Source organism: Pyxicephalus adspersus, chromosome 4 (assembly GCF_032062135.1).
Source record: "Pyxicephalus adspersus chromosome 4, UCB_Pads_2.0, whole genome shotgun sequence".
In the NCBI taxonomy this organism is placed as follows: domain Eukaryota; kingdom Metazoa; phylum Chordata; class Amphibia; order Anura; family Pyxicephalidae; genus Pyxicephalus; species Pyxicephalus adspersus.
The window spans coordinates 11,087,590-11,101,274 of record NC_092861.1 but is presented as its reverse complement, the minus strand read 5'-3'; the positions used below and the strand labels follow the sequence as shown (position 1 = coordinate 11,101,274).

Below are 13,685 nucleotides of genomic sequence, written 5' to 3'. Positions count from 1 at the left end.
TTGAAACCTACTTTTGGAATAAGATAGCCCATGAAGTGGACATCCTTAGTAGTCTTATGTGGAAGGTTCATTGGTACTATGTTTGAAAATCTCTGTATCTCATGTAGAACAGCTTTGGTATAAGGCATTTGATTTCGATGATGGTATTTAGGTTGCATAGTGCCAATCACTGTTGCAATTTCATTATGTACTTTTTCTGCAAAGAAGAAAAGCAGGTTTTTTCCAAGCTAGATTTGGTTTCACAAACAGAAAAAAGTAGGTAATGGTACTCCCTTAAAAAGGTCATATAGGTTAGTGGGCCAACCCCTTGACTGTACTTCAAGAAATAGATAGAGAGAAAGAAAGAGGGTTAGGTATAGGCTTAAAAGATATACAGAATACTACTAGTAATAAGACTTATAAAGAAAAAGTCCTATGTCTAGTAGTATTCTGTACGCTGCTCACCAGATGTGAGTAGCCAACACAGTAGTAGGGCACCACCCACTACTTATGCTTTGTAAGCAAAAAATGATATGTTGTTACAACTTGTATTGAATGCAATGATGCCTAATTCTGGGCTGGGTTGATATGTGTAATTCACTATGCTTATACAGTACATATCAAAAAGTTTTTTTGAGTATAAGTTAAAATACAAAGAGTTTCTAAAACTATCAAACATAATGTTCAATATAAAGCTAAACAAGGTATACATTTACAAAGGTAAGTCTGGTTTACAACAATAGAAAATAAGTGATCATCAAATCAAGAGGAGGAACCCACAACTCCGTACTTCGTGATTTCACCTTTTTCATGAATAACAATAGGCCTTTTGGCTTTATTCTTTTGTTTGATATGATACTATATAAGGAGGTGGCAGCCCCAAATTAAAAATTATGTCTGTTGGGGGGTTCCCTATAGGTTTTCTGTTTGGCAGGCAGCCACTGCTGTGTCAATAAAAGAAATGTCCTGCTTCCTATCTCCTTGTTACTAGGGCACATATTGGGCAGGACACCTTCTGTCAAAGTAAGTAGCAGAGTAAGTAGCATTGAGCATTTTCATTGGCTGATGGCCCTTGGGGTAGTCCCCCACAACCCTGATGACCACCAGCCAATGAAAATGCCCAATGCTATTTATGTATAGCCATATTATGTACTGTTTTTATTGGTAAAGTAAATTTCAGTTAACTAAACATGATAGTACTGCCAGGGGTTTTTTTTCCCTACACTTGATCTTTACTTGGTAAGGCTGACTGAGAAGAATATGCTAAAATTGCTTTCTGCAATTAATTTATGTAAAGTAGGCAAAAATATAAAAAGTAGCAACTATGATTAGTTTTACTGTTGAAATCTAAACTAACTGTAAAATCAGCTGAAACATTCCATGTCTTGACAAGTGTAATAATATACCAATAAAAGATTTGTCCAATGATATCAATAACATCACTGTCAGTAACAGGCAATGAAGCACCCTTATATTATATCAAATAAATATTTAATATAATTCTTCTGGACCAAATTTGTTCCTACCTTGAATTTCTGGATATTTTGTCATGATAAGAAGACCCCAGCGGATAGTAGTTGCTGTAGTTTCCATTCCAGCCGAAAACAGATTTCTCACAAGACTTACGAGGTTTCTGTTGTGGAAGTATGTGCTGGGATTATTCTCTTCCTGGAAAATTCAGTGTGATAATTGCAAATACACAACACATAACACAAAACATTTATTTAGAATTAAGTTCAGTAAGAAAAAACTTGGGACAGGAACAACTACTTCAATAAAAAGCTGCTAGGGGCTAATCACAGGTGAATAATCTAGTCTGAGTTATTGATCTGCCAGACGGATCACTAAAGAATCAAATGGAGGTGACACTCAAGCGTCATCAGGGTTTACCTTTTTCTCAGCTAATCAGCACTAGAGGTGAATAGGGACATTGGTCCGCATTTACCCTCTAGTGCTTGGGGATCCCACAGTCAGAAGTAGGGATGAGCGAGCAAGTTTTTTAAATTCGATCTTGCAGCGAATCGACCCTTTCTCGCTTATCAAACATGTAAGCAAGAACGGTCTTGTGATTCAACATGAGGTTATGTTCTCACCAAGCGAATGAGGGAAAAAGCAGGGGGCGGTAACGGCGAGAAATTTTGTCGGGAATCGCAGCTGGGAGAGAATGATTTGCTCCCAGGATGCACAGCAAGGCCCAGCAGCCAATCAGGAGAGATCACAGCACAGGCATATAGATACAGGGAAGGAGGGAGGGGTTAGTCACTCCATCTTGTGTACTTTGTAGAGGATAGATGCAGGGAGAGACGTGTAGTGTGACAGGGACCTGGTACCCCCGCCGAGGGCTGTGGTGGGAAAGCATGGGCCACCTCTGATGACCACCAGCCAATGAAAATGCCCAATGCTATTTATGTATAGCCATATTATGTACTGTTTTTATTGGTAAAGTAAATTTCAGTTAACTAAACATGATAGTACTGCCAGGGTTTTTTTTTCCTACACTTGATCTTTACTTGGTAAGGCTGACTGAGAAGAATATGCTAAAATTGCTTTCTGCAATTAATTTATGTAAAGTAGGCAAAAATATAAAAAGTAGCAACTATGATTAGTTTTACTGTTGAAATCTAAACTAACTGTAAAATCAGCTGAAACATTCCATGTCTTGACAAGTGTAATAATATACCAATAAAAGATTTGTCCAATGATATCAATAACATCACTGTCAGTAACAGGCAATGAAGCACCCTTATATTATATCAAATAAATATTTAATATAATTCTTCTGGACCAAATTTGTTCCTACCTTGAATTTCTGGATATTTTGTCATGATAAGAAGACCCCAGCGGATAGTAGTTGCTGTAGTTTCCATTCCAGCCGAAAACAGATTTCTCACAAGACTTACGAGGTTTCTGTTGTGGAAGTATGTGCTGGGATTATTCTCTTCCTGGAAAATTCAGTGTGATAATTGCAAATACACAACACATAACACAAAACATTTATTTAGAATTAAGTTCAGTAAGAAAAAACTTGGGACAGGAACAACTACTTCAATAAAAAGCTGCTAGGGGCTAATCACAGGTGAATAATCTAGTCTGAGTTATTGATCTGCCAGACGGATCACTAAAGAATCAAATGGAGGTGACACTCAAGCGTCATCAGGGTTTACCTTTTTCTCAGCTAATCAGCACTAGAGGTGAATAGGGACATTGGTCCGCATTTACCCTCTAGTGCTTGGGGATCCCACAGTCAGAAGTAGGGATGAGCGAGCAAGTTTTTTAAATTCGATCTTGCAGCGAATCGACCCTTTCTCGCTTATCGAACATGTAAGCAAGAACGGTCTTGTGATTCAACATGAGGTTATGTTCTCACCAAGCGAATGAGGGAAAAAGCAGGGGGCGGTAACAGCGAGAAATTTTGTCGGGAATCGCAGCTGGGAGAGAATGATTTGCTCCCAGGATGCACAGCAAGGCCCAGCAGCCAATCAGGAGAGATCACAGCACAGGCATATAGATACAGGGAAGGAGGGAGGGGTTAGTCACTCCATCTTGTGTACTTTGTAGAGGATAGATGCAGGGAGAGACGTGTAGTGTGACAGGGACCTGGTACCCCCGCCGAGGGCTGTGGTGGGAAAGCATGGGCCACCTAAGTCCTCCTATTCTGCGTACTCTATTCCTTCTACCGTCAACCCCTCTCTTTTCGACACTCCTCCTGAAAGGCCAGCATCGGAGGACACTGTGGTTAGGCAGGAACGCCACTACGACTCCCTCAAGCACATGTGTTGCCAGGCAATGCTGAAACTGGTGTCCTTGAGGGAGAAAAGTCACACCACCAGAGAACTCTTGTCCGCTATGCACAGAGAGGTTGAGGCTTGGTTGATGCCCTCCTGGCTCATAACAGGCAACATAATGTGCGACAACAGGGCCAACCTTGTGGCCGCGCTGCGCATGGGCCGCATAACACGTGCCCTACTTTGCCCACGTACTGAACCAGGTGATGCAAAAGATCCTCCGCACGTACCCAGGACTGGAGAACTTACTGAGACAGGCTTGCTCCATCTGCAGTCATGTCCGCCGATCCCCTACTGCCGCCGCGGCGCTTAGCAAGATCCAGTGCCAACAGAGGCTGCCATGGCATAGACTGATTTGTGACACTATGACTAGATGGAACTCCACCCTGCACATGCTCCGGCATCTGTGTGAGCAAAAGCTAGCCATCAGCCATTACTTAGTCAGCGTGGTGCATAAAGGCAGTGGGGCCTCTGGTACAGCCACACAACTGAGCTTTTTTACCAGTGACCAGCGGCTGCAGATAGATACGCTGTGCAAGGTACTGACCCCCTTTGAGAGGGGGAACGATGCGAGCGCAAACGATGCGAGTTGGGAGCGGTCAGGCTGGAACAATGTCATACTCATCATCCTTCTGCTAGATAATACCCTGAAAGTGGCGATAGGAGAGGAGGGGAAGAAAGCGAGGAGGAGGATGAGGGTGACATTACACTCCATAGCGCACAGCCAGCATCAGGAGGAGCAAGAAGGGAGGAAGATGATTATGATGATGATGATGAGGGAGACCGTGTTGGGGCTGCTGGACAGGATCCGTCCAACGCCCCAGGCATTGTGCAAGCAATGGAACAACAGGAACTGCTGCAGCTTGAAGAGGAGGTGGGTGATGAGGAGGAAGATGTTTTGGTGCCTACTGAGGGACAGGAGGAGGATGAGCCAAGGGAAGCCCTCTTTCATTTGTGTGTCCACATATTACAATGCCTACAGAGGGACCCCCGCATTTGCAGCACCAGGATGATTACTGGCTGACCACCCTTCTGGATCACTGCTACAAAGACAAAATGTCACAGTTTCTACCCAATCCGGCGCAAGAGAAAGAAAAGGTGGCCGCCTGAGCAGGCAACTATGCGACCGGCTGTGTGGAGTGTATGGCCGGAGTCCCGCGCACCACATTCCACACAAGGAGCTCAGGCGGACACTGCCTCCACTGTATCCTCCTGTAGCGGCAGCAGCAGCAGTAGTAGTAGCAGGCTGCACACATCCAAAAGTCTAGGACAAGACAGCAGGGATTTTCTGGATGCCTGGCGAAACCTGATGCGGCCACCTAAAACAAGTGAAGTGCGGGGGCATAACCATGAAGTGCATGGTGCATAATTACGTCGGCTCTTTTCTGGCTGGTGGTGGTGGTGTTGACAACAGCAGTTATGAGGAGGGTGCCTGTGCTGACAGTAGTGACGCGATTAGTTTTTGGGTCAACAGGCTTGAAATCTGCCCTCAGTTGGCACAGTATGCCATCAAGATTCTTTCGTGCCCGCCATCCAGAGTTCTGTCTGAAAGAACCTTCAGTGTTGCTGGCAGAGTGGTCATGGACAACCGATCATGACGGTCGCCGGAAAATGTCAGTCGCCTCACCTTTTTGAATATGAACGAAAGTAGGTTACTAACAACTAATATACCCCCACTGCAGATGTCACTGATTGACTGACACAAGGACTCACTGGCCGACCAAGATGTCTCTGTGAACCCACACTGCTCCTGTGCTGGGTCTTTGGCTGGCTATTACCAATACCCTGTCAGCTGAGCCTGTCTCAGTTGAATTTTTCTGCTAGTTATCGCAAAACAGAGGTGGCATTCATCGCCACTATTGTAATGCACAGGAATTTAAATGCTCAGGTTAAACTCTCGGGAAACAGTCGTTGTAGACTAAGCCTAAAGTCTGGAGCTCAGTTGTATGATTTTATATCATATGTATGAAAAATAAAGCAGAATTACCAGTTTCTGTTTCACAAGAAAGGCATCAATGTAGCTCCTCTGATCATCCACATCCAGTTCCTTTAGATGATTGATGAATGTCTTTGTAATGAACTCATTTATTTCTGTCAGGTTGCTGAGAATTGTTTTGTGACTCCCGGGAAATAAGTCAATCAAACCTGGAAACATATTGTACAGCTGAGAAAAGAAGTTAAAATAGTGTTATTTGTTATTATTATTATACAGTTTTTATATAGTTTGTATATTATACAAACAATGCCACAAGAGGAGATTATCCTGCCCAATAAAGCTTACAATCTTGGCAAACTCGTTAACAACCACATTATTCTTTAGCTTCAAACAAAAAAGCATTTAAATTTAAGCTACATTAAAGCTTTTACCTAAACTTAGTTTATCTTTCACCTGCAATGACACGTCCATTTTACATATTGGTGCTCCAATGCCCTTTTATTGAGTATTTCAAATAAAAAAAAGGATAACACTGCAATATTCTAGGTTAACCTTTCTGTAGGTCTCTTTCATTTATTTTTTTAAGATTCAAATATTAAGAATAGCTTTTATTAAAGTCAGTTTAAGCTTTTCATGTGTACAGTTCAGCCACATAAGCTTCAGACAACCTGTGCTATCTAGATTAATCACAAGCAATCAGATACAAGGCAAAAATATTGAGTAAAAATGTGAATCTGCTATGGAGCAAGGCACAAATTTTATATCAGATGGCAGTGCATTTGATGGATGCATAACATTTCAAAGCCCTTCCTTTACCATGCTTCTTTGGAGTATGATTTGTAATTTTTCAAGGCTACCAGCAAACCGATACCTAGCCAAATGGCTATAATCAAAAGCAAGTACTATTCTCCACAAAGTGAAAGGATATTTCGAAGGCAAGACATATAGATTGCAATCTCGTTTAAATTTAGGCAACTTGGTAATGCAAGGACCTATCTGACATTATATAAATTACATGAATGTTGTTTAGTCTAAAAGTTTTACGGAGATTGTAACATTCCAAACCCAATCCAGCATATTCAGTTCCAAGAACTGATTGCTCTAGTCCCAGATGTGTCTGAAACATTACCAGCAAGTACAGTAGTTCTTCCTACAAGGAATATTTAATTTAGTTTAGTAAATGAAATGATATGATGACTGTTGACGTTCTTCCTGCAGAAACATAATTTGTACTGTAATTCTACATTGCCTTTCCCATTAACAGAAAAAAGATTACTGAAATCATTGGTGATCCAGCAAGTTGAATATTCTGATTTGTCAGCTTCAGAAGTCTCAAAAAGATGGGGTCTTCATAATCCATGCGATGTCCAAGTGCAATGGACACGATGATGTTTCCAACAGCAGCGTTTATACTCACGGAATCATCAAAGGGTTTTCCTGCAAATAGAAAACAAAATGTTAAAAATAAAGGCAGACATGGAGTAATAAAAGTTATAGAAGGATTGCACAATAATGCACATAGTCACAAGAAATAGCTAAAATGTAAGAGGGCATTGTAGATGCAAGAGACCTTGATTGGAGGTTGACCATCATCAGATGGTGGGAAGGATTTGTAAGGGTTAAGGTTGAGAGATAGTTCTGGATGCAGAGACAAAATGAGAAATTGTTCCACCTACTCTACCGTATTGTTTCTTTATTGTAAGTCAACTGGTACAAACTAAATAAACATTTCCTGAAGTTTTGGTGTTAATGGAGAGTTGGGTTTTCTTATATTTGGGAGAAGTCATAACATTTGATGTTTTATTATATAATAATATACTAAAAAACAAAATAATAATAAATGCTCACTGATGTAATTTGGGCTGTACCTTGAAAGGACTGGAACATCTGTACCAAATGATCACTTTCTTCTAGAATCTTATCTTCTATAGTGCTTTTCCCCATGCCAAAATCCCGTAATGTGCTGATAGTAAATCTTCTCATTACTTTCCAGTTTTCCCCATGTCCGAAAATGAGCCCTGGAGAAAAGACATAAAAGTGTCATTTTATTTTACCATTACCTCCCATTACAAAGCTTAATGAATACAAACTAATGTATACCTAATTCTTAAAACTGAATTACGTAAACACTGAACCTGTGATAACAACATTAGTTTGAACTACTCCTGGAGGGGGGCACTATAAATGGCTATTTTCATTCTGTAAAACACTCTCAAACACATACCCTACAAATAGAGAGAACAATTTCTTGGGTAGTTGTTTATGTTAAAATCAAGCCAGCTGAAGGGTAGGCAATAGCAAGAAATGTCCAACAGGCTTAAAAAACATATTTAAAAGCTGCCTGTAGCTCAGGACCTACCTAAAGGATATCAGAGTGAGAATAAAAAACTAAAGTGCCTAATTTCAGAAGTGTAAAGACTGTCACAGATCCAAAGCAATAGGCCTAAGAGGAACAGGAAGGAAATACCAAGAAAAAAAAGGTCTACCAGAATCAACTAGAAACACTGGAATGAGAAGGCGAATAAACAACTGAGAGGTAGGCTCTTGCATCCTAAACCATGGACATACAAGGGAGAAAAACTCTATGGAAAAGGATCCTGACAGAAAGCCGATGAGTAAAGTCCTGGTGATGGACAAGAATCACAAACTCTAAGCTAAGAAATTCTTAGTTCTCAACCACCAAGACTAAATGAACCTGAAAAAAAAAGTTCCCTGCATGATAAGGCTGTGAAAACCCTTTGGTAGAGAAGATAGTAAAGAATAAAAGTTTTGAGTTGCAAAGGTCAAAGGAAAACACTGCATATGAGGTTCTGTCAAAGAGATGCGAGTAAATTGAGAAAACAGTTGAGAAAAGAGAGAAAAGACAAAAGACAAAACTTTGTAGTGCTAAGGCCAACTTTAGTCTAATCAAACTTCAAGAAGAGGAATAAATAATTTAACAACAGACCTTTCAAGCATAGACCTACCCAATGGAAAAAAACATGGCATTAGGGATGCTCCTGGCCTACTATAATGTATGATTTGTTAGTTTCTGCAGAGCAACTGTCAGGAGCCCCTTTAGGTCAGCCTAACCTAAGCTAGAGGTTAAGGAGGATTTCCAAGTTGCCCTCTAAAAGTAGGGTACCTTTAGGAGGACACAATTCTTCTGCTAGACATTTCCCGTACTTGGGGACAGACATTCAAGTAATTGAACCAGCCTCTGATAGCCCACACCCACATCTTCCATCAGCAGGTCCCAAAAAACTCTTGGGGGCAAGGAATACTGCTCATGAATAATTTAAATTTGTTAAGGGAACCTGTTTACAAACTGAAGGAACCTGTTTACAAACCAGGAATGGGAGGGGAAAACCAGATTTGTATCTTTGCAGTGGTAGACAAGGTCAAACATTTGCAGGGATCTAGATGGGATCATGCATTACGAATGGAAGGAATGGCAACTAACACCTTTCCTAAGTCAAAAAAGTCAGCGGCAATATGATAAAGCCTGAAAGTTCTCTAACATATTTTGCTTTACTTCCTGAAATTCCTGATGGGTGTTGTTTGGGGACATAGAAGAGTGCAGGTGTCAAAATCATGAATTCTTACCCATTCCTTTATCCATTTTTTCAAATATTGGAACATTTGCTCTCTCTCCAAACTCCTCTGCGTGGTCAACCAAAGCATTCTTTACAGCCTCATATCCCGTCAGAACCACCATTTTCATCATCCCCATCTGAATGCTGAAAACTGAGCCATGGACTTTTGAAAGCTAAAATGAAAAAAAAAACACACCTAAACCCATCTAAACCAAAAAGCAAAATATAATTCCTTTGATGGGATATCTGATTTGTGCCAACCAAAGCTTTGCAACAGATCCATTGGGTTGGCAATACCATCCACCAAGTAGGTTACATATATATGTGATTTATAATGCACTGAATAGATTTTGAACCATAGGTGGCGGGCCATGAAGTGGCAAAAATGGGAGTAACTTCATGAGCAGCCCTTTTGTCATACACGAGTGGACTAACAGTAGTCATTGTACTACGTTAAGGAGACGATAGATTGAGCTGACAGTCAGTATAGGCAGAACTAAGGATGATCATATACTAGACATTCTGATTGTAAAATCTTCTCCAGATTACCTGAAAAACGTGAGGGCTGCATATAAGGTTTTGCCTGATGTCCCACTACCTGAACTGGTTGTTTAGGCTAGTCCTTGTATTACATGGTTTTGGCATTTTTAAAGGAGAATATATATAGAGATTGTAGAGGGCTGTGTTAAGTGTTTGATTTTATTAATATTATTACTATTAATAAACAGTATATATAAAGCCCCATAATATTATGCAGCTCTGTACATTAAATATGGGTAGCAAACCACAGAAACAAATTATGACACAGGAGGAGGAAAGGACTTTTCAATAATCCTAATGCCCCACTGAATACAAATACAAATAAATACTACTTTCCCATTAGCCAATTGTAATGCTCAATTGACAACTGTGCAACAACGATTCCCACATTACTAGTAAACAGTAAATTGCTATAAAGTGTGCACTTAAACAGTTGTGACCAGGGTAGCTGTCTCCTTTGGGAGATTTCCCCTTTCCCCCTTTTTAGGTAACAATGTAGGAGCAGGAACTAGGTATATTTGTGTGGAACTAACTGTCTAGTTTTTAGTAACCTAAAAACTAGACAGTTTTCATTAGGGATATTTATATTCCATCCCCATTGATTTTTTTTTCATGAGTGGATAAACACAATTACAGTTTCATCACTAATAGTTTTTAAATACGTGTAAATTAGAAAGTAAGAACATAAGAGATGTTGTGAAAGTAACTTTTACAGAGTAAAACCCTGGATGAGTGCTGGGACCAATATTTGTATAAGGCTGTTCCCTTCTCTGCTTTAACCTTCCCTGCTCCCTTTAACCTAAGCATGCTCCAGGCTCTGTGATTTTGCAAAGAATGGTTAAGTGATGGTGGTTGTATTAGAAAAAATCATATATTTTACATTAGAAATAAAGTTAGAGAATGTGTGTGTAAGGTAAGGGAAGGGTAAGTGGAGAGCTGTATACTTATTCTTAATGTTTGTTATCATGATGTAATTTATATCCAATGTATGTCGATGGGAAACCTATATATAAAAGGAGCTACTTATGAGGGTGTCGTTGGAGATTGGAGCATTGTATTCTCCCATGAACTGATCTGTATCATCAATCAGGTCGTATTTTTTTATGATTTCTTTTTTTACTTTGTGAACTTGTTTGCTATATTGTCTTTTTGAGTTCCTTGAATAAATACTTGTTATTTATTGACAGAAGACTTGTCCAGCACACATGCTTTATTCACTAAAACCTTTCTTCTGAAAGCTACTTTTTTTTTAGTTTGTAGTCAGGCCATGTAGGTAAATAAAAAATACACAAATATCCTACTACTACTATACTTATATAGTATACTACTTTCAGTGAATAAGTACATTTTCTTTTAGATTACTGTGGTGTAACAAGGTGAAAAACCAATCATGCACATGGAAAATAAAAGGATTTTTGCACGTGATTAGATGCATGTAGCCAGCAGAACCTTACCCTTTTCTTTTAGGTAAGGTACAACTCCCATTCCCAAAACCCAGTGAATGAAATAGTAAAAAAAAAATCTAGTAATCTAGGTAAACTGGCCTAACGTGAATGACCTCCTTCTGCATTGGATATTGAAAGCTGAGTGACTGTTAAACATATGCTTGCAGTGGAATTATTTTCTCACTACATGACATTAAATGCTCATTTGGCCTGGGGTACTAAGACTTCATGATACCCACCCCCACAGGCTTCCTTCTCTCATGTTGTAATGGTGATGGATCTCTCAAAGCCATTTCACTTACCCTGTTTCCCCGATGATAAGACACTGTCTTATTTTTTTTTGAAGGCCAAAATATGCTCTAGGGCTTATTTTCAGGGGGATGCCTTATTTACCCATGAAGAAGACTACAGTACACAGTTATTGTTCATGTGCCATTCATGTCCAGTTCTGATCAATCTGTGCCAATCATTGTCCCCTTCTGATCAATCATGTGCCATTCCTGTCCCCTTCTGATCAATCATGTGCCATTCCTGTCCCCTTCTGATCAATCATGTGCCATTCCTGTCCCCTTCTGATCAATCATGTGCCATTCCTGTCCCCTTCTGATCAATCATGTGCCATTCATGTCCACTTCTGATCAATCTGTGCCAATCATTGTCCCCTTCTGATCAATCATGTGCCATTCCTGTCCCCTTCTGATCAATCTGTGCCAATCATTGTCCCCTTCTGATTAATCTGATCCATTCATTGTCCCCTTCTACTGTAATCAATAATATACTTTACCATTTAATGTCCCATTCTAAAGCTTACCGTATATAGAGTGGTATTGCTCACAGCAAAAAAAAACCTGTCTGAACTCCTGAACAAACTCCTGCAGTCTCCGTTAGGGAGGGATGAGGGAAGCTGCCTGTGTTTGCGTGGGCAGAGTCACGTGTGTTTGCGTGGGCGGAGTCACTTCAGTCCTGTCACTTCCTCTTCATGAAGAGGACGCACGGAGGAACCACACGGAGGAACCACACACGGAGTCACCCACCGCACCACGCGATTCTGGTAAGTAATCGGTGGGTGGCTTATTTGCGGGGGGGGCTTATTTTTCATTTTTACCTAAAAAGGGGGGGCTGTCTTATTTGATGGCCCTGCCTTATCATCGGGGAAACACGGTACTACCCAGCTGATGGCAGCTCTCTATAATACCCAGATAATACCCACTTTACAAAGCGTTGGACAATCCTGTTGGCTGCAGGAATGAGGATTAAGAAAATAAAGCCCACCAATAGGGACATAGTCAAAAAAAATACCGTGTTAGAGTATGAAGGGGCAAGAACTCCCAACACTTTTATTGCTGTCTGTATTTTCCTGTGCCTCTGACAAATGCATCATTCATATCTTGTAGATGTGTCACAGGGACAGAAAGTGAAGGAACATTTCCCCAGTGGGGTTACAGACAGAAACAAAAATACAGAGATGTCTATTCTTCTCACTCTATACAAAACAAACATAAAGTTGTATTGAACTATCTTTTAGGCTTTACTGACACCAGTAGCATGTTTTACAACTTGTGATTCCTTTAAAAATGCATTCCAATTACAATCTGTAAAAGTTTGCAAATATTAGTCTTATCAAAAAAAAAACTATATAGCAATATAAACAGTGAGTTGTTGCAGAAACCAATAAAAAATGAACATGAAGATGTGATAGAGAACATTTGTGCATGTGGTTTGATTAGGTCACTTACCTCTATGAAAGTCAAGTAGGGCCTCTTGAGGTTGATTATGTGCAAATTACCGATGAGTGGTAGAGGTCGGGGTCCTGGAGGTAAGTTCCGAGGGGTTGTATGGTTAATAAAAAAGGAGTATATGTAGATAAATATAGAAGCTACTGTGATTGTCAGCAGTGCTGACAAGAGCTCCATGGTTTAAGATTTCAGCAATACTCTGAACCTTGTAATGAGTTTAACATGCAATGTAGAATATCAATTGTTTGCACACCTCCAGACCTGAAAACCCTCCCCTTCCCTGTAACATTAACTAGGCTGTTGGGCAGCAGTACTTAAAGCTTTAGACAACACATGTTAGAGTAACACATGATGGTAACATTCCTGGTTTTTGTTTTCTGTCATCATGTGTTTGCAATCTATGGCTCCTAGGCTAATAAAAGACACGGAAGTAGATAGGAGGAACCATGGAGGGAGCATGTATTCCTGACACCAGAAAATATCAAATGCTGAGCAGAAGTAAAACAACACCTGAAGACAGGTAGAAAGTTAAGTACAGATGTTCCTCTGTTAAAGAATGTGCTTAGGTCAGTGATTCACAAAAAGGGTTCCTACGGAGGTTGCCAGGGCACACATTCCTTGAGCAATGTTGAAATTGTGCTTCCCAGGTCAGTTTAACTGACACCAATGGTCTTTCTGTATGGGTGACC

At 40.2% G+C, this 13,685-nt stretch overlaps 1 protein-coding gene and 1 long non-coding RNA gene across 2 annotated transcripts in view; both read right to left on the bottom strand.

Moving 5' to 3' along the window:
• LOC140328065 (uncharacterized) overlaps nucleotides 1-13,685 on the bottom strand; it is a 156,119-nt gene that overhangs the window by 27,396 nt on the left and 115,038 nt on the right. The gene's annotated exons all lie outside the window — the stretch shown is intronic.
• Nucleotides 2,730-13,269, bottom strand: LOC140328064 (cytochrome P450 2C8-like). Its single transcript, XM_072407390.1, has 6 exons — nucleotides 12,997-13,269; nucleotides 9,286-9,448; nucleotides 7,569-7,718; nucleotides 6,977-7,137; nucleotides 5,752-5,928; nucleotides 2,730-2,921 (listed from the first exon to the last, which is right to left on the bottom strand). Exons 1-6 carry the CDS (start codon nucleotides 13,171-13,173, stop codon nucleotides 2,745-2,747), a joined length of 1,005 nt encoding a protein of 334 aa, XP_072263491.1. The 5' UTR covers nucleotides 13,174-13,269; the 3' UTR covers nucleotides 2,730-2,744.

What these genes read in the sequence shown, in the direction of transcription:
- LOC140328064 (XM_072407390.1), bottom strand. Translation starts at nt 13,173, where the DNA reads ATGGAGCTCTTGTCAGCACTGCTGACAATCACAGTAGCTTCTATATTT. An exon ending in GATGTTCCAGTCCTTTCAAG is followed by an intron (nt 7,138 to 7,568) that starts GTACAGCCCAAA and finishes TTCTATTTGCAG; the next exon opens with GAAAACCCTTTGATGATTCC. An exon ending in TTCTTGTGAAACAGAAACTG is followed by an intron (nt 2,922 to 5,751) that starts GTAATTCTGCTT and finishes TGAATTTTCCAG; the next exon opens with GAAGAGAATAATCCCAGCAC.